Below are 20,302 nucleotides of genomic sequence, written 5' to 3' on the forward strand. Positions count from 1 at the left end.
GTGCAGTTCGTGGATGAAGTCACTTATGTGCAGAAGCTGTGGAAGCACTGGAAATAGAAGACATCACAGGAATTAAAACTTCTAGATGTCAGCTATCAACACCTAAGCCAAAAAAAATTCCCTGAGATGAGGAAAAAATTGGTGAACTCCCCAGAGTGAACATCCAGTCTTGTCTTCTGTATCTTGGGGCTTGGGCTGCCCTTTTGGAAGGGGGGGCACTGATGTGCTGCTTTGACAGTGTCACCAGCAAGCCATGGGACAGTGTCCTTGGAGTTAGGACAAAGAGGTTGTTCTTCTCTGAGTCCTAGCTCAAGTTTGCACCGGAAGCAGACCCAGGAAGGGTTGGAGTTCTAGGAGAATACGGCATCCTCAGGTATTTGACCATCTAGCCTACTCATCCCTTTGAGCTTTCTAAATCAATGTCAGTAGCAGCTGGAAGTTGACTTCTGCTTAGATTCCCCCAAATCACTGTGTTCAATGATGTCGATGAAGAAGCTGAGAGCTGCTTCCCAGACTCTAGACTGAATCTTTCCCATGTCTTCTGTGAACTTATTCGTGGTGATACAGTGTCCGTGAGTGAACAAGGTATTGTCAGCTCGGTTCTGGGTGGGATTTGGGGTAAAGAGCTTATGGCGATTCAGAAGGTACCTTGACATTTTCCCTAGAGAAGCAGCTCTGACAGGATACCGCAGCCAGATTTCACAGGCTTGAGTTTCCTAGCMCTGTGCTGAGCCTCTGACATGAACRCTTTGACATGTTTATCCAGACGTCTGATGGATTCTCCAAGTCGCAGTAGTTCTAAGCATTTGCAGTGCTGATGCCACCTTGATAGTCTGCAGAGATCRTCTGCTCGACCTCTTTAGGGAGCTTTCTGAGGATTGTGCATTGCCCTGCTGCAACCCAGGAAAATGCCAATTTTGACATGTGCAGAGCTACACTGCTTCACTCAAACTTCAGATCTGGCCCATCCTTTTCAACTGTTTCTTTAATTTTATAATAAATCAACCAGTGTCATTCAGCGTACTTTTAGGCACTTGAAGGCACCAGGCACGTGGAGGTCTCTGGGAAATCACAGTGGAAACATCTCCCATAGTCTCTGCCTGCCTCCTTCATCTCCCAGTGGACTTTCTGAGGGGTGAGGACATAAGATCTGAGCTGACAACCTGAGCTTGAGCATAGCTGGGGTGCATGAAACAGAAATCAGAAAGGAGGGAAATGAAAATCATCTCAGCTATCTTAAATACCCATTTTCCAAAGGATTCATTTGTTCACTGAGTCCAAAGTTGGGTCTTCTGATGTGCCTAAATCTGCTTTTCCAATCTTCCTCTGAATGTGTTCTTTACTCTCAGTTATGTAGTGACTCATGCTAAATCAGTACAAAGAAGATTTCAGCTAGATTACGAGCATTCAATTCTGGACTTTTGCACTGATTTAACTCAGACAAGTTAAAAGCAGAACTTAAGACACTGAGGCAAGTTTGTGTGTCAGCCGGGCCTCATACAGCAAGCTAAGTCCTGGTAAATAAGTTCTTTGGGGATTTTTCCTGAGAGCCACACAAGCTTCTCTCCAGGGAAGGAATGGGACATCTGGGAAAGGAGCAGGAGGAAATGCATTGAGTTGCTGTCCTTGTCAAAGGGACACTGCAGAGGAGGCAAATAAAAAGGACTAAAATAATACATGTTCATTTTTAAATTTTGCAATTGCAGGGCTATTTGGCTTTCTCAGTTTTCTAAACTCATACAAGATTTGTATGTGTTTCTGGGGGGGAGGATTAGCAGTTGCTATGGAGTATCCTATTAATGGAAATCACATCCATAGAGGAACCAGATGTATCCACACAAACGTGGCTTTCCCAAGTAGATCTGACTGCCATTCCTGGGGGTGGTATGATAAAGCAGGTAGAAGATGCCCTCTTCTATCTATTCACATTTCCCGGGATAACAAGGGGAAAAAAAAAGAATGTGCACTGTTTAACCTGAATTAAGTCACCTTCCTCACCCAACCGTGCTTTCCAGAGCTGAAACTTTAATGTCTTTGTCTTCTCTTAAACTCGCTCTAGGTATCAAACTGGTTTGGAAATAAGAGAATCCGGTACAAGAAGAACATAGGTAAATTTCAAGAGGAAGCCAATATTTATGCTGCCAAAACGGCTGTCACGGCTACCAATGTGTCAGCCCATGGAAGCCAGGCTAACTCACCCTCAACTCCCAATTCAGCTGGTTAGTTTTTTTTTTTATTTTGGGTTGTTAGTTGTTCAATTTTTTGTTTGTTTTTCTCCCCTCCCTCTGATACCTCTCTCTCTCTCTCTCTCTCTCTCATTTTCTCCCCTTGGTTTTCTGATTTTTTTTTTTTTTTTTGTTGGCTCACTTTTTTTGTCTTTAAAAAAAAATAGATGGTTTCTAAATTTTGGGGTTGCTTTTTGCTTTGGGAGGGGAATACTTTCTTTTCTTTTTTTTCTTCCTTGGTTTCCCATTCTGTTTTGGGGTTTTTTTTTTTTTTTTTTTTTTTCAAAAGGTGGTGTGATCAGACCATGTGACTGATGGTGACGTACTGGGGGTTATATGCATGGATGATAAACACAAAAAACAGGAAAATGACTAGAAAAAAATTACTTTCTTGATTGCTTTTTTTTGGGGGGGGGGGGGAGAGGGAGGAGAAGGGAGAAAAGAGAACAGAGTAAAAAAAGAGAAAAAGAAGTCCTTGCCTACTTGTTCTGTTTCACTAGGGGCTGAAAGCATGAGTGGCTTTAATAGTTCCCAACACTTGGGGTATGTCCCAGCTCATGCCATTTTGGGGATCGTTCGGGATAGATTTTTATCRTTTGATTTTCTTTGTACTGTGATTATCTTTGATTGATTACATGACAGTGTCTGGGTCACCTGCATTAGTGTGCTCTGTGTGAATTTTATTTTCCCTTTGTGTCAGTATGGAAAACACTGAAATCCGTGGGTTGCTTTGTTCCCTTTCCCCCTTCCCTTTCCCCTTCTCCTCCCCATTTGTTGTGATTTCCATTATGTTTGTTTAGAGGGTCAAAGGCGCRGAGCACTTGGCCCAGATTTCAACCCCTCTGCTAGAGAATGATACTTAGTTTGTTCGCAGTGCCTGCTGCAGGACAAGCTGATCCAAAAGTGATCCCAGACCATGGTTGGCATGCTTTGTTCTGGTTGTGCTCAACTCCCAAGAGAGATGGGAAAAATGAGTCCTCATTAAAAGGAAGAAAAGTCAACTTCATGAGTGCCATGTACCTAAAATTATCCGTACAAATCTCTGTGTGCCTGTTTTCTTTTTAGGGGTGGGAGGGAGAAGGGTAATGTATCATTCGTATGTCTTGGAGCTTGGTCTCTGATCACAGTACCCTTCCTTCAAGGCACGAAGCGTGCTGCTATCAGGTAGGCTGCTAAGAGGAAGGAAACGATGGAGGAGTGAAGGGGGAGGTGGGTGGGAAGAGAAAGCCAGATGTTGAACAGACCATTGGTGGTACATCATACAAATGCTGGTTGTTACCATGACGTGCCTATATAGTGAGTGCAACTTTGCCTATGACATATACCAGAAGACTCACACCCCAGAAACGCTCCTGGATCTAGAGGATCTGGGAGGAAGGTGAAGAAAGCAGAGCCAAGGGTCAAACAAATGAAAAAAAAACAGTGTGGGTTTCTGGCTGTTTTCCCAAACCTGCCCTCCATGGGAGGGGAAAGACCATCTGTTATCCAAGAGCTCAGGTGGTAAACGGTGGTTGATCTCTGTGCTGGGGAGCTCATCCACACCTCCCAGTGACTCATGTGATGGTTTGCACAGAAGCATTTGGTGGGTTTATTGAGTTGGCCAGTGGAGAGAAGCCACTACACACAATTGCTTATCTTCCAGGGGGCTTACCTGCTAGGAGACTCAGCCCACTTGGAGTAGAAGATGTTGCAGCTTTTGGTTTAAGGTCAGAAGCATTGCTGGGAGGCATCTTTCACGCCTCTATATGTGCAGGGTTGTCTGTGGTAGGCTGTACTGCAGCCAGAGCAAGCTGTGCTGCCAGCTCTCGTTTGGGTGAGGTGCTCAGAAGGTTCAGGAGGAAGTTATAGAGTTTTTGCAAGGATAGATAGTTTTCAAGAATTTTGATTCTTTCATTTTTTTTCCCTCTTCCTTCTAGCAGTTTTAACTGCTGAAGATTCAGATGCAGTTTTTAAAATGTCATCCTTTGCAAACAGCTCACTCAAAATACTTGATCAGATGGAGTCTGTTGATGTTAGACCCCTCCTCCCCATTTAGAAAAGCCTGGAGGATAGACAGCAGAATTGTGTGTGTTGTCAGAGATACCCTCCTGCATATGGTATTGTCCGGCAGTCTGCTCCAGCTTGAAACAAAACACAGCCTTTGTTCTTTTCCTCTGTCGTCAATTGGAGTCAGATCTAATGCCCTGGAATACCAAGGGGAAAGCTTCAAATGACTTAAATGGGTTGAATCTGGTCTACATAGAGTGAAATAGGTATTTTCCCGGTGTCTGTCCAGTTAAATACTGCTCCAGCGCAAGTCTCTTTCTGCGACTTTCCCACAGGCAGTAATGTGGCTGTTTTGAAGATAAATTCGCTGGTACCCTGCAGTAAACAACTAAGATAATCCCTGGATAACAATACACTTTCAAGGAAGGACAAACAGTCTTGTTATTAACATGTAAGACTTGAACTCCTGGGTCCTCTTTCTGGCTCACTAAGCAGCACAGTAATGTGAGGGGAGCTCTCAGGCCATGAAGATTCTTGTTCTGCTAGAAACAACGTATGCTCTAACCTGGACCACCAGTTCCTGCCACCTTCCGTGTACACTGCAATCAAGGAACGGGAGAGCAGAGGAGACACCCTCTTTTCAGTGCCAGAGTAGTCTCTGGGTCAGCTTGCAGTGATAGTGGGGTTGGATGTCCTTGTGTTCCTCTCCTGAGAAGACAACTGGAGTGGTCTCAAGATTTTATCTCCAACAGTGGTGTGACAGGTTGAGCACATGTCATACCAGCTGAGCCATGTAGATGTAACAACTCTGTCAAGCATCCCTGCACTTTGTTGTATTGGACAAAGGTGTATCTTGATGACGCATGAAGTCATGTGACCTTCCCTGCTTCAGGTCACCCAGTAGGTGCTAGTAGCAAGGATACACTTGTACACACTAGGTGTAAAATACCCCTCCATTAAAGATTTGGAGGGTGATGTCAAGGCCCTTAAGGATCCAGTCCTCTGATGTGCTGAATCACCCTGAGCAGGGGTAGTGTTTGGAGGAACATGGAAATGGATGAAGAGTTGAAGAACTAACATGGATAGTGCCTCTGCTATTACACTGCAGGCTTTTTTTCCATTTTCAGATCATTGTCTGAGACTTTTGATGAGGAAGGAGGCTGAACAAAGACTTGATTTGCTGGGAATATTGGGGGCCTTCTCATTTCAATACAGACRTGTTGGAAGAAAGAGAAGTAGGCAGAAGATAGGTCATGAGAAAGAAGCAACCAGCAATGTAGTCCCTGGAGGGCTGTGATGTTGGAAGAGAATGTGGAACTGTATGTGAAGGGACCTGGGACAGGAGCTAAATTCATTTCTGCTGGGGCTACACAGGCCCATCTGTTCTCTGCATTGGTGCCCATGTTACCAGAGATCGGTGAATGGCTACAGTCAGTCAAAGAGATTGGCCACACATTGACAAGGGCAAGGATTGCATCTGTCTAGCCATCTGGCACATTTTGAAGTAGGGTCCCACATCCTCAGTCACCCAGGCCTGAATGTCAAACACCTTTTCATCTCGAATACGCACAGTTGGGCTTTATCAGCCAGATGTTCAAATAAGCTGAGATGTCTGGCTCATTTGGGCTAACAACTCCCCAAACTCAGTTTGATTGCCTGGACAATCTCAGCACAAAAACCACATGGTAAATGAAAGTTATTTAATGTGGATGAACCCTTTTGCCAACCAAAGTCCTCAAGGACCACAAACAGGTGATGACATTCAGTAAAATCTTCCGTGCAGAGCAGCCAAAATTGTCCTGAGCTGTTTTTTGTTTGTTTTTTTTTTTACTCATCTTTTTGTTTTGTAAAAACCTGCTTGCAAAGCTGCTGATGGAAGCGATCATGSTTTCTGAAAATGTAATTCATCTGGCACTGCCTAATTGTTACTGTGCTGTGTGTCCTCTCTCTTCTCTGCCTTCCTCCACTTTTTGTGACACCGGTTGTGTGCTTGATGTAACACCAAGCAATCAAGCTTGCGAGGACTTTTTAATTGGAGGCAAACTTCAAGAGAGTTTTGTTCATTGCAAGTGTTAGCAATTGAAGAGATCCCTTTGTTGACGTTGTGTGAATGTAGACTTCCGCCCAAAAGCAAGACTAAGTGCCATAGCTTGTTTCATTTTAAGTATTTCCACCACTTTTCCTGGAGTTACTGTTGGCTTGATGGAAACCTAGCACTAAGGAATGATGTTGACAGGCCTTGAGTTTGATAAGATGTACAGATGCTGGAGATGAACCACTGTTTCACACTGCTCCAAGCTGCAATGAGTGCTGTTTTTTCTGGTGTTTTTGTCTTAACTATAGCATCAAGGGACTTCTATGCCCAGATCAGAGCCCTTTCATCCTGAGCTTACAAGCTCAAAGATGATCATTACACCTCAATTCTTGCAAATTCTGAGATTAAATTATGACCATTGAAAAGCTCTGGTGTGTATAAAATTGAGCCTTTTAGAGACATAGATTAGATTTATGATGGAGCTTCTTCCAGTGGAAGGATTTGACTTGTATTCCCTGGTCCTGTCCCCACTGAGGATACTAGCATCTGAATTTTGAGGGCTCTTCTCATTCCTGCCTCTTCCCCCAACCACCCCAGTGCATCAGCCCCTCTTAGCTGCTTCTCTGAGACTTTGGGCCATCATAATTTTCACACATGGCTAGTACATACAGAGCAGAATGCTGAAACAGCAGAGTAGGYGGCATAAAGGGCTCTCTGCAATTATGGCTGTGATACAGACGCATCCATACATGCGGGCCATTGGTATGCGCATATTTATCTTTGCATCCACATCAGCAGCAAGACATATTTACCGTTTAGATATGCACATATATTGTAAAAATATCCTGTGCCAATAGCTGTGTATATCTTGCAAGTGACATCTCTAGCGCTCCTCATGATTTCCAAGACACCAACGCTTTTCAAAACTAGAGTTTGTAGATGTTTATTTTTATTTCCTCACTCCTATCCTCAATTTTACAGGCAGATTTGTTAAGTTTCAATAAAATATCAGTTAAGTTCATGTTGGTTTTATTTTTTTTATTATTATTTTATTTTGGTAGGGAAAGATAGACTATGTTGCTCTGCTGGGGCTAGAGTGATAGCAGTGTCTTGTCAGTTGCTGGGGGATTCCCGAGTTCTCTTCCCTGCTGTGATCTCAAAGGTTTTTGCTCACCTTAGAAGAACAGGACAATATGTTCTGCTTCTTCTGAGGGTCAGCTGAAAAGTCATTGATTTTCAGCTGCTGTGGGAGAACGAAACCATCTTACTGCCCTTTTGTTTTTATCCCCGTTGTTCAAAGTGATTGTTTAGAAAAGCTAGTAAGAAGCATCTTTGTGTGTGTGAAAAGTGCCCATCTTCATGATTACAGCTGAGCAGTGTCAGGGTGGCATATCCTCAGTCTGCCTACTTGCTTTCATGACTTTTGCTTTTAAAATAGCAAGTAACCTGAGAGGCTGGGAAGTGACAAGTGCCCTTTGTCAGCGGGGTGGAGGAGGTGGTGGTGGCAGCTGCCTTGTGACTAGTCCTGGTTGTTTTATGCACCCTTGTTTGATGGTTCTCTGGAACACCCTGGGCAGGGTTGGCAGTGAACACAGACAATGGAGCTATTCCTGGCTGTGCCTCCTTCCAGGCATGAGTGGGAGGGTCCTGATCCAAGATTTGCTTTGCTCAAGATGAGTCTTTCTCTTGACTATCCTGAGTGTAGTATCTAGCAGTGATTTTTCTTCCTTCCTTTGAATATGAGACTTGCTAGCATATGGTAAAAGAGCCCTTTGCAAAGAGCGCAGTTGAAAGTTTAGTGAACGTGAAACCTCTAGCAGAGATCTCCCATCTGCTCCCTGACCTTTCTTGGAGGTGATTTCTATCAGAGGAGTCTTCCTGCTTGATTTCCAGGGGAGAGCTGGAGTCTGTCTAGAGTGTTCCATCCCTCTCTAGGACAGGCCAAGAGAGGGGCTGTCAGGCCTTTCTCAGAGCATACGCATGAGCTATAGTTGGGCAATTCCACCAGGACTGTGGTTGCCATTCTTCCAAGTTGGAAATGGCAGTAGAGAAGATGAGAGTGTATYTGGGGTTGGAGCTGAAAGCATAGCTGACCTGGGCCCCTGAAGTCTCTCCTTTCCAAGGCTAACGTCATGTTTATAACCAAACCCTGCACGTTGAGCTGTCTCACACTTAACGCGCTGATCTGCACGATAAGTTCTGAAATAATCCCATAAAACCTTTTTGTTTATTTTTAACCCCCTCCCCCCCTCACCTTCCAGTTACATGRTGGGTTTGTTTCTCCTATTTAGCAGTTTGTAGATGCTCGGATCTATCTCAGTACTAGAAGCAGAAAACCTTGTTTCTGCAAAGGCAGGAAGTTTTTTTTTTTTTTTAATCATTTGGTTTGGGTTTTTTTCTTATCCCACCCAGTTGTCTTTACTATTACCATTTTTTTTAGTTTAACGTTGGCAACTGGTGCATGCAGTGGGGAATTTGCTTGCAGAACTCGTTCTTCTTGGGCAGCTGGCCCAGCAGGAAAGATGACGCCCTTGCTTTCTCTTAYAGCCCATCACAATGAAAGATACTTGCCAAAGTGATTGGTAATGGAAGGCTAGCCTAGGTGCCTTCACAKTTTTGTGCGCCTTCACTCTTGGCATGCTGCAGTTCCCACCAGTGRTGAATTTCTTGTGGAGAACAGTGACATCCCTACTATTGCAGTGTCCTGAAGGCAAACTCCACACTGCTCCCTCGCAGAGCTCACCTTAATTCAGYGGGAGCTCTGACCTTGCAATTGGGTAGTGTCTGGATATGTTCACCTGGCAGAGATCAGTGCAGATTTAACCAGGCTGATCTGAGCTTCTCAGGAGCCACAGTAGCRTGGATCTGGTTAGCCTTGTTGAAAAAACTTTTGCTTTCGATAGTGAGGCTTGTTTGAGTAATTCTGTTCCCCAGTGGAATCTGCTGGGTGGACACCTCCAAAATCAAAATTTTCAAAACTGTCTGAAGGATTTTTATGCCCTGAAATGGGAATGGCTGTCCGAGTCTTCTAGGCTGGGATTTGTTTCTTTTGGTCCAGAGCATGAAGAATCCTTCCTCCAGCAGAGGAGCTGTTCAGAGACATTCTTGACATTGAGGTGTAACAACATGTGGCTTTGAATAACCTTAAGAGTGCATCCTTTTTTTTTTTGCTTGCTCTGTTCTTCATACTACTAACCTGACTGTGTGTTTTGTTTTTGTGGTTGCTTTGCATGTTGTTCCTTCCTCTTGGCTGAGAGTCATGGGGTGGATCTTTTTCCTTTCTGTGATTCAGGTGCCTCACTCTTTCCTTTCCAGGTTCTTCCAGTTCTTTTAACATGTCAAACTCTGGAGATTTGTTCATGAGCGTGCAGTCTCTCAATGGGGATTCTTACCAAGGGGCCCAGGTTGGAGCCAACGTGCAGTCACAGGTAGGGACCCATCCGATGTACTGCCAGTGAATGCATTAGTGTTGGAGGAGCCTTTGATTGTATTGGCACGTCTCCCTCCCGTCCGAAAAGAGCAAATCTCAACCAGCACAAATGAAACAACCAACACTTAAAAAAGACAAAGCAAACCAAAAAAAGCAACCAACCAACCAAAAAAAGAGCAACAGCAACAACCACCAAAAAAATCGATCAAAAAGAAACCAAAACCGAACACCCAAACAAACCAACAAACCATGGTCTTGAGGAAACTTGCCCACACTTTGTGAATGCATTTGGCTCTGGCTTGATAGTCATAGTAGGARGAGAGGAGGTTTAGGAGAACAGGCATGTACTCAAAAGAAAGCAGCTGAGGTTTAGGTTCTGCTTGCTTTTTTCTTCCAAGGGAAGGGGCCAGATGTTTGGACTGGTGTCTCGTTTTACAAGGCTTCCTTTGATGCCGAACCAGGTGTCTACTGAAAGTGCTGAAATATGCAGCAGCTATTTTTTTTTTTATTAAAAGCCACCCCCTCGTCATCTCCCCATCTCCCTAAAGCTCAGGCACTCATACCACCCATTTACAGACCAGCAAGAGAGAGCAAGGAAACTTTGGGCACTGTTACTGAAATGTTAACCCATACTTTGAGCAAAAATAAAGAATTTAGAAGAAACAATAACTTACTCTGATCTCCCACTTCCCATCTGATGTYCAGATTTGCCATGAGTCTGCTCTCTGGCATCTAAGGCTTTGTATCGTGTTGAGAAATGACAGCCATTCTGACACCTTCATGCTGGGCAAAGAGAGCTTTCTAAAGCCAAGGTTGCTCCCCTCACCAAGCTGGACGCAGAGAAAGGATGCCCTCCATGTGCGATGGGCTCTGCTCACTATGTGTATTGCTGCCGGGGCCAGGATGAGGCAGTGGAGGGAGAGGAAGGGGCACATGGAGGAGAGATGGCGATCTGTTTGTGGTGGTAGGTGTATTCCCTCTCCGGGCCCTCTGAAATGGAGGGAGGAGCCACACTTACCCGACTCCAAGGATCTCCTTCCACTGACGTGAGCTCCTGGTGCTTGGGGCCAAAAGGTGACAAGGGATAGGGGGAAGCAAAGCRGGTCCTCAGGTGCAACTGTGAGCCAGCTGCAGGGACATGCTCCAGCAAGTCCAACCTCTGTGCTTGCCACACTGTTTTGCCTCTTTGCTGTTTCTGTCACAAGACTCGAGACCAACAACAAAGCGAGACAAGGCCACCGGAGCAGGCTGGCGGGAGGTGAGGGAGGCAGGAACAGTCTTCTACCTTGAATGTGACCCTCAGACCAATCACAGTCCTTTTTTTTCCTTCTTTAAATATATACCTTTATTACTATTACTATTTGTTTGTTTTTATCATGCCAAAGATGAACGGAAGCAGCTTTGCCCGCTAACCTTTCTTCCACTCTAATTTATGTCTTTGTTGTCGTTGGTTTGTTTAGGTGGATACCCTTCGCCATGTTATCAGCCAGACAGGAGGATACAGTGACGGACTCGCAGCAAGTCAGATGTATAGTCCGCAGGGCATCAGTGTAAGAAAAAAAATAGGCTTGGGTTCTTGTTTTATTTTTTTCCCCCCTCTTCCATTTTTGTTCTCTCACTACCAATTATTTCAAAGCCATAGGGCTCAGAATGCCACTTAGTAGGACTTGTCTTTGCTTTTACGGTCACCTAGTTTATTGCTTCTGTATCGGTCACGCCAACGGCAGAGTTGTGCCCACAAAAAAAGTGGCGACTGGGCAGGCTTTGTGCAGGCAGCTGGCGTCTAGGCCTGTCAGAGCGGATCAGCGTTCGCACGGCACCTGCGGCCACACGCGTTCAGCTGAGAGGAGCTGCTAAACAGGTGACACCTAGTGTAACAGCGGTGGGGAATGTCACCATGAACGCCCGGGCCTCAAAAATCTCTCTGCAAGGAGGCCAATGGCGGCGTCTGGAGCGGCCATCTAAAAATAACCCATCCCCAGCCAGCAGCCGAAGCTGGGCCTGGGAAGAGGGAGGGCGTTSAAAACATGGTGACGATGGAGTTGATCGTAGTGACGGTCACAAATAAAGCACAAAAGAAAACGCAACCCAAGAAAACCTCACCCAACAGAAATGGGAGAGGATGGGAGGGGGAGGGAGGGCTTCAAAACATCTTCTACTTGTTCCTGGGTGCGCTGGCGGGTTCTGACTAGCATGAAAATTCATAGCGACAAGCTGTGTCGTACAGGGCAAAATCGATCAGACACACACAAGGAGAACCGAGTGTAGATTTGGGACAGCAATCCAACTTCATTTCTCAGATCAATCGTCCGCCATCTCAGCAACGGTGACAGCAAGCTGGGAGAAGGGGGCAGCCTGGAAAAGGAGGCTGTGCTTGCGGAGTGGGTTTTGCTGTTGCTGTCTGGGGCGGCGAGGGGAGGAGGGGGTGGTTGGCCATGGACGTGGCTTTCCACCACTATGATCACTGCAGCCCGTTTTGAGTGGTGAGGAGGGTACAGACTGAGGTGGGATTATCTTGGGACAAGCAGGAAGGCGGCATTTGTTGTGTTTTGCTGTGTATGTGGCTTGAGGGAAGGACTAGAAGAGGAATCTGGTTGGCGAGGGGGGGAGCAGAGCACTGCTCCACCTCTCATGTCACTCCYGGCAGCACCACGGGTGTCTTCTCCAAGCAATCCACCTCCAGAAGCATAGTGGAGGGACGTCTGAGAAGCTCCCGGCTCTGCCAGCCAGCATCTGTGACTTCTTGTCAATTTGAAATGAAGGCACTGAGAAGGAGACATGATACAAGAGGAAGCACTGAAAGAGCTTCCTCACACCCTCCAGCTCTTCCCTCCCTCTACRTTTCACTCAGGGAAGGGAGAACATGGCCTTGGCTCCCAACGTAGGTTCACCCAGCAGCCCCATGTCCAGGCAGCCCAGTGGGAGCATTGACCTGACGCATCTCCCTTTGAGTCCCTTCACCCTTTTGGCCAAGGAGGCCACCTGGGTTTTGCCGCAGGCAGGACCTTGCACGTAAAAGTCTTCCAGCCATTGGTGTGGCAGAGGCGGGGAGAGCCCCAATGTGTGAGGAAGGGGGGAGAGGCGGTTGGTAGGCTTGGGTGCTTTCCTCCCCTCTCGCTTGGGCGTGTGGAGATGGAGTGGGTGCTGGGGCTTAGCAGGAAGCTTGACGTCATGAGGCAGAGTCGGGGAGGATTTGTGAAGTAATGTAATTGAACATGTGCAGATAATTATGTCTCATTACATAAGCCCTTTGCAAAAACGGTGCTTGAAAATGCCACATGAAAGAGCCTATCGTTCTGCATTAATTTCTCTGTGCGCTGAATTTATTCCCTTTCTGGCTTTTTAATACTGCAAGAGTAAATGAATCAGAGGCTGATCATGATAAGAGATGATACTTTTGTATAAATTAAAATACCCCCAAGGAAAGAGGCTGAGCTGATTATGGTTGCAGTTGGCTTGGAAAATAACAGTAGGCTGGATTAAGCCAAAATTTGGGGGGAGGGTTGCTGCTGGGGATTATGAGGCAGGGAGGGGGACAAGGGAGAGAGAAGAAAGAGGTAGCATAAACTTGTAAGCCACATAAGAGAAAAACGGAGCTACTATTTCTAGCTGTCAGCAATGGTGGTAATGGGAGAGCCCATATTACCACAGACAGCACTGGGAATTGGCAAGCTGACAGAGGCTCTGTGGTCTGCTCTGCGCTTCCCGGGTGGAGATCTGGGATGTGTGCTTGGATGCCTGGGACGGCTGCTTGGATTGATTTTCTAGGACAGCAGAAGCTCGAATTGGCCCAAAGGAGCCAGGCATGGGAAYGCTCTTCAGAGGGAGACGGGGTGGCAAGCGAACAGAACGCCCGCCCAGGTTTTGGGAATGACTCCCTAGTTTCAGGTAGTGCATTTTCCCCAAAGATAGATGCTGYAACTCTGGCAGGCACCTAAAGCAAGGCAGAGAGTAGGGGAGTTTTTGTTTAGAGTTGAGCAGGAAGTTTAGGAAGCATCTTCTGGGTTGTGTTTCTCTCCCTGAATGTTTTAACTTCCCTCATATCCCTGGCAGCATGTTCCATTCTGTGGCTCTTGCTGTCACTTAGTGTCTTTCCAACTAGATCCCAAAGTGCTTGATGAACCACAGCCGTGTGGTCTGTCCACCCTTGAATTGTGGCTACCTTCTGGGGAAGCATTGCTCCTCTGCAAAGGCTAGGCAACTGCTTTATGTAGGCATGGGGAAGAAGWGCACTGTAGCGTCACTGAAGATGCAGGCGGGTTTTTCCTGCCTCTTCYCTAAACCTTTTAATGCTGAGGAAGGGCAGCAGGTTGCAGGAGAAAGGTGCCTGTGACACAGAAAACTACAYCCCCTGCATAACTCGAGCATCCCTGTGAGCCACTGGAAAGAGGTGAACTGAAACCTAGTCAAGAGCCCTGTCACAAAGATCTCTGTATAGGGCTGAGGTTAAGTCTTCCCCAGAGCCCGTCAGGTCTGGGAAGTCAGAAACAGGTTCCCCAGCTCCACCGTTACAGACCTTGGCAAGGGAGACGACACACAGGGTTTGTGTTCCTTGATGGAGGATGAATTTTTAAATGCGTGTAAGTCATGACAGCCGAGGACAAAAATATACCCAAAGCCCAGTTTCCTCTGTGGCTCTTCTGCGAATGTGTCTGCTAGTCGCAGCTGCTCGACGGCTGACAGAACGCCCCGTGCTGCTCCCATCAGCTCTGCGGGGCTAAAAGGGCTGGAGTCAGTTCTGCATCGTTACCAGAATAATCAGCTATGTCCCAACCAGCGCATCCCTTTGACCTGCAGTGATGTCTGAGGCAGAGAGAAAACAGCTGGCTTCTCATATCCCAGCTGGAGATACGTCGGGAAGCACACTTCCCAGCAAGAGGAGGGGGCGGTCTGTGGCCTCGCATGTCCGTTCCAGGAGCAATGGTGGGGCAGTCAGCACAGGAGCCTTCATACAGGTTCTCTGCCTGCCTCGGATGGTCCTGGGAGGAAGGAGGGCCCCTCTACCTGAAAGGAGTTGCTGCTTTGGGTTAATCATGCTGTTCTTGCAGGCTTTGATGTTGGGTTTTCCTGCACAGTTAAACTTCAGGTGTCTGATCCACCTGGATGGTGCCTTTTCATGTGGGTCTGCATGTATACCCGCTCCTGGGTCCTTAAAGCTGAGATTTTCAAAAGGTTTACAAGTCCATATTCTGGTGACCTCCAATAAAAGTCAGACCCATATTATTCCCATAATCTATTGGAGGGCCTCAGCCAAAGTGTTGCCCTTCCTGCACTACCCTGCAAGCCTAAGTGCACAAAGGATTCTTCCCTGTTAAAACCATCCRGGGACAAGTGCCAAGCACTGAGTGAATCTCAGTGCTTCCCCACTGGTTCAGCAGGGAGATCTTTGCAGGACAGGGCTCCCTCGATGTAGCAACACACTTGCGCTGTGAAGTGCAATTGCTCCCGTGGGTTTGCCCATGAGCATACTTGTAATTCAGAATGAGGTTGCTACAAATGCATAGAAGATCAGCCAGCTAATTAACTAATGAGGTATAATCATCTTAATGAAAACTTTTTCAGAAATTTGTTTTTGGAGTCTGAGCTCCCCCTGTCTTTCTCCCTTGTCCTTTCCATCCCTGGCCTTCTGGCAGAGAAAACTGGACAGGACAATTTATAGATTGTTTAGAAGTCTAATACGGGGGGACATTTAAAGTTCATCAGTGTGCAAATTTTTTATTTATAAATACTGTTCTGTCTTGCTGTGTGTATTTACACAGCAGTATTTGTCTTTAAGATGTTAGTAGTCAGAAGCAAGGCATAGGATTGATTTTTGCATCCACTCCTGTCAGCGGAAAGCAGGGATCATCACAGTGCACTTCAGTGGCCTTAATACCTGTAGGATGATTGTAGTGAGAACCCTTTCTCCAAGAATTTGTGCCTTGCAAAGAAAGCATCTGTAGCTCTGCCCCTCCACAAGCTGCAATTCACAATTAAGAGCTGATCTAACAGGGGTATTGAGTCCATGAGCCCATCCATCACGCACTTGATGGCTTGTGGGAGACACCTTTGCTTGGCCTTGAAGTCTATAAGAAAGGAGCTGCTGTCATGACTCTTGGAAAGTGACTTTGGATATTCCTAGATTCTGCCAGATGCCTGCTGTCATGTACTCATGTATGTCCCCTGTTCTGCCCCCTTTGACTCCTTGACCCAGAGGCGGAAGCACAGGGTCTACCACAAGAGTGGTTGCAAGAGGAGCTTCACTACAGAGCAGCGACCTCTGAGCTCTTCTGTGCCTCTCAGCTTCCTGGGGCAGGGGACTAGCGCCAACGAGAGAGGCATGTATCTAGCATGTATCACACACGGCCTATGATAGCAGCCCCTTTATCCAGCTTGCCTGCAAGCCTGAGATTGCAGGCATTTGTTAGCCACACATCGTTTGGCAAATGAGGAGCTTTGTTTCCCAGGGCTGACCAGATCTGATTGGGTTCCCTGTTGTTTAATAAGAGCTTGAATGCATATCATAAGGAGAGACTAATAGGCTCTTAAAAACCCACATGTATGAAATCTCTTTGAGGCTACTCCCATTCTGTCGGGTTCTCAGTTTCCCCTGTATTTGATGCATTTGGAGGCTGACCTGACATCTGCCTGCCCTGTTGATGGTGAGACAAGGATTTGGTCACAAAAAGCAGGATGCTGAGAGAACCTCCATGCAAAGCAGAAAGCTCATCAAAAAAAGAGCCAGAAACTCAGCTACCAACCCCTGGGCTGACAGCCAACCAGACTTGCTGGAGGTGACAAAAATGCTGTGAGACCTGCAGCGATAAAAGAAACAGGCACTGAAAACAGTTGCTTCAGCAATCCATCACTGTGGCTCCACAACTTGGACAGCCACCAAGGCCTTCCCATGCACTGGGACCAGAAGATAATGTTTGAAAAGATGTCCTGAAGTCCTTTGCTCTGTCTTTGGCTTCTGTCCCTCCTGAAGAAGTCCCAGCTTTGTGTAGGGTCTACTCAGAGGGTCTACAAGGAGCAACGGTTCCTGCTGACTTCTCAGAAAAATCAGTTGTGTTTGAGGGAGGTGTTTATCACAGCAGATCCCAAAGTGTTTATTATGGTCGGATCTCAACTGTACTCTTTGGTTAGGGAAAAGAGGCAGGGCTGTCTGGATGTATCGCACATGTGGCCTTGCCCATTGCCACAATTGTTGTCCAAACCCCACCACCCACAGTGTACCCAGCAGGCTCCCGGACTTTGTTCAGGTGTCAGTGAACTCTGCTGGTTACAACGAGTTGAACCCTGGGAACAGAGGGTGAATATGGATGGTATGTATGCCCTCAACTAGACTAAGGACCCGGCCTCCTTGTGGAGGGCTTGTCCACACCATGCAGCAAAAGGTGGACCAAGATGCTCCAGTTGTGGCCAACCCTGGAGCCTCTTTCCCTTTGCTTCACCCACAGCTGGGGAGCCTTACTAGATTGGGAGAGCAGAGCTGTGGGATGTGTGGGGTTGAGGGAAGTGGCTTTGGGACCAAACCCCACGGGACGCCAGGTCAGCACCTCACTGAAGTCCTCTTGTCTTCTCACTGGATCCTGTGACAGAGGTGGTCATTGAGGGTACAAGCTCCTTCCCTGCAAAACAGGAAGGTGATTCACGATCCTGAGTACCATGGGGCTTCCCAGCGTTTTGGGGGCAAAAGGGAGCAGGGAGAGAGATGCTGAATATGGTTTAGCTCAGTTGGTTAGAGCGTGGTGCTGCTAATGCCAAGGTCGTGGGTTCAATCCCCATATGGGCTATGCCGAGGGTTGGACTAGATGACCTCCAGAGGTCCCTTCCAACCTCACCATTCTATGGTTCTATGAATATCAAGGCACGACAGTCGTTGTCTCTTAGGCATTCTCCCTCTTGCTCCTTTCAGTCGCAACTGGCACAAAAAAGCCTCTCTAAAAATAGTTCAGCACAATAGGGACCGAGCCCTGCTCCACCAGGCCCCCTCCTCCTCCTCCCCCCTTCTGCTCGCTGTAATGACCCTGCAAACACTAAATGGCATCTGAGTGCATTAAGCAGCAAACGCTCCGGTGACATAGCAATTACGGCTCTGAAATAGATTTGGTGCGTCACGGAAGATAAGGGTTTTGAAAGTTTCTGTTGTGATTATAGCTTGTAACTCCAACAAATAACAGGCTTTGTAATAAGAGGCTGCCAGCACAGCTATTGTGGTTCTCTCTCACTGATGGCACRTAAATTGCTATTAATGTCCTAAGTGTACTTGAATATGCCAGTCTCTGGGCGGTGGAGTTGGCTCTGTGTCTCTCTTTACATGGCCTGTCATTGTCGGGCTGATAATCTACGGTAATTGCTGCCTCTTGCAATGGTCCAAGATGTGTAAGGGTGGATATTGGATCTCGGGGAACACACAGACTGCACGTATCAGTGCCTGCGTGCGGGCACGGTGTGATGTGCTGCCTTGCGGAGGGCGACGGGGGCCCGCTGCAAGTTGCCCCCCATGTGGCCAGCTGTCCTGGTGAACTGGTGGGCACACGTGCTGGTGGGATCTCCCAGGTGGTACAAGGCCATAACTGTCTATGGATCGCCTGGTTTCACACTGGTGCCCAAGGTGTAGTCTAGCCATCTTGGATGCAGCAGATCCAGCAGCAACTTCAGACCGCGGCTCCTGTCTTTGTGTTGCCTAAATACCTTTGCAGGCATGGGCTGAGGTTGTAGCACATGTGTCTGCACACTTAGAAGTGCATGCAGAAGGATGCACAAGCTGGTTGTGCATGTGGCTCTGTCTTTTCCCTGTCTACTTTTTACATGCCCTGGTGCAAGTTAGTTTTCCTACTCCAGCTTGTGTTTTTGTGGCTGGCTCGTGGTCAGCTCTGTGGTAGCTGCTTTGGTCCCGTCTCAGCTGCCTGCCAGTAGCCCTTTGTAAGGGGCAGGCAGGGAAGTGATGGTCAGCATGTGTAACCACTGGGCAGTCATGGACTGCTTTCTGCTCCTTTCCCTTCCTCCCCTTGCTGCTGGCACCACTTTGGGGAAGCACCACATCCCCAGAACATCCTTGCTAGTGGCATACAGCCCCCCTCCAGCCACCCTTGCATGCTGCGCTGACGCGAGCAGCTCTGYGGCCACTGCGTGGTCCCAGTGCACCAGGACCGTCAGGACTGGTGATGGATGCCCCGCATCAGCGGAGGGATGCTCCAGCAGAGGCAGCCGGAGAGGGCCAAGCAGCCCAGGCATGTCTAAAGCGGGACAGCGGCTGTTACCAACTCGAGTGCGCGCAGGAGTTGGGAAGGATTAATTAGCTTAGCACTGAATCAATGTCAGAGCAAGCCGAGGAAGCTGGGTGTGACATCTGCTCCTCTCCGAAGGGGACGGCAACTCCGAGAGGAAGCAGCAGCCGGAAAGGAGCAGCTTCTGCTCCTGCTCACTGCCGTGGGGGCTCCTCTGGCCAGCTCTGCTCTCAGGAGGCCTGGAAATTCAGCACTGTGTGGGAAGGCACCGTGTCTTGAATTACCCCCTCTTGTACCAGCTGGCCTGTTTTTAGGAGGASAAACGAGTTTCCCACCCTGCTTTGCTGTGTGACCCCTTGGATGGGCCCTGGTGAGCCCGTTGCAATGTGGCCCGGAGGAGTTCATTGAGGATGGGCTCCTGGTGAGCACGGAGGGCCAATGCGGGGGGCTGGCACAGAGCTGGACTCTGGCGTGCCCTCTGCAACCTCACCATGCTTGGCCACGGGGGCTCACCCAGGAGCAGGCCCCTCAACAGGAGGGATTTAACGGACCCCCCCACCACCACCTCGGGATGGCATTTGAGGAGGTTGTCTCAGGACRTGGGCTCTGTAACGAAGTGACATCCGGTGCGGGCTCTTGGGATGGGTGTCAGATAAGCTAAATGCAAGGAAGCTGCGGCTGTGTAAGGAGGCAGGTCTCCTCTGTATGGCCCTGCCAGGATGAGTCAAGCAGAAGGAGCCAGCCTTCGTGAGGACAAGGCGCAGGGCCGATAGCTTCCCGTGGCCGTAAGGGCCAGCGTGGCGGGGAGTCGCCCCCTCCGCGGGTGGCCCTGCAGCCCCTGGAGACGGGCAGCCTGCGGTCCCACCCCACCGCTGCTCTGCGGCAGGAAAGGCGCCCTGAAACCCGCCGAGGGAGGGATGGAGCCGTGGGGAAGGGTCCTGTTTGGGGTTAAAATAATGCCGAGTTCGGGTTGCGTCCGAGCGTGGCTCTGCTSCTGCGGAAGCGAGGGGGTCCGCGGCGGAGGGGCCGAGTTGGCCGTGCCGGTGGGCGCGCGCGGCGGCTCACCCAGCTGTGTCTCTCCATTCCCGCAGGCTAATGGAGGTTGGCAAGACGCTACTACCCCGTCATCGGTGACCTCCCCCACAGAAGGCCCTGGCAGCGTTCACTCTGATACCTCCAACTGATCTCCCGGCAAATTGCATCCCTGGCTGAGCCCGGCCCCCGGCGGGGGCGGGAGGGGAGGGGGCCTCTCCGAACACCGCAGCAGTCAGACTGGAGGTGAACCCAATCAGCACATACACGAAGACTCCTTCTCTTCTCTTCTCTTCGTCGGGATGCTTTTTTCAGCCAATCTGGACACTTCTTTATACTCTCTTCCCTTTCTTTTCTGGGTAGAAGCCACTCTTCCCCCCCC

At 48.3% G+C, this 20,302-nt stretch overlaps 1 protein-coding gene across 2 annotated transcripts in view; it reads left to right on the forward strand.

Moving 5' to 3' along the window:
- PBX1 (PBX homeobox 1) overlaps window positions 1-20,296 on the forward strand; it is a 148,727-nt gene extending 128,431 nt beyond the window's left edge. Inside the window, exons 5-8 of one of the 2 annotated variants that reach the window (XM_085300210.1) lie at window positions 2,060-2,219; window positions 9,562-9,674; window positions 11,137-11,226; window positions 19,980-20,296. In XM_085300210.1, the coding sequence (XP_085156336.1) occupies window positions 2,060-2,219; window positions 9,562-9,674; window positions 11,137-11,226; window positions 19,980-20,072 (456 nt within the window). In that variant the 3' untranslated portion in view covers window positions 20,073-20,296. The remainder of the gene's footprint in view (window positions 1-2,059; window positions 2,220-9,561; window positions 9,675-11,136; window positions 11,227-19,979) is intronic. The other variant, XM_085300211.1, reaches the window with a different exon arrangement.
- Window positions 20,297-20,302: the final 6 nt, after the last annotated feature.

The sequence above is a fragment of the Rhea americana genome, unplaced genomic scaffold (assembly GCF_003343005.1).
Source record: "Rhea americana isolate MKP2758 unplaced genomic scaffold, rheAme1 scaffold_162, whole genome shotgun sequence".
Lineage (NCBI taxonomy): Eukaryota > Metazoa > Chordata > Aves > Rheiformes > Rheidae > Rhea > Rhea americana.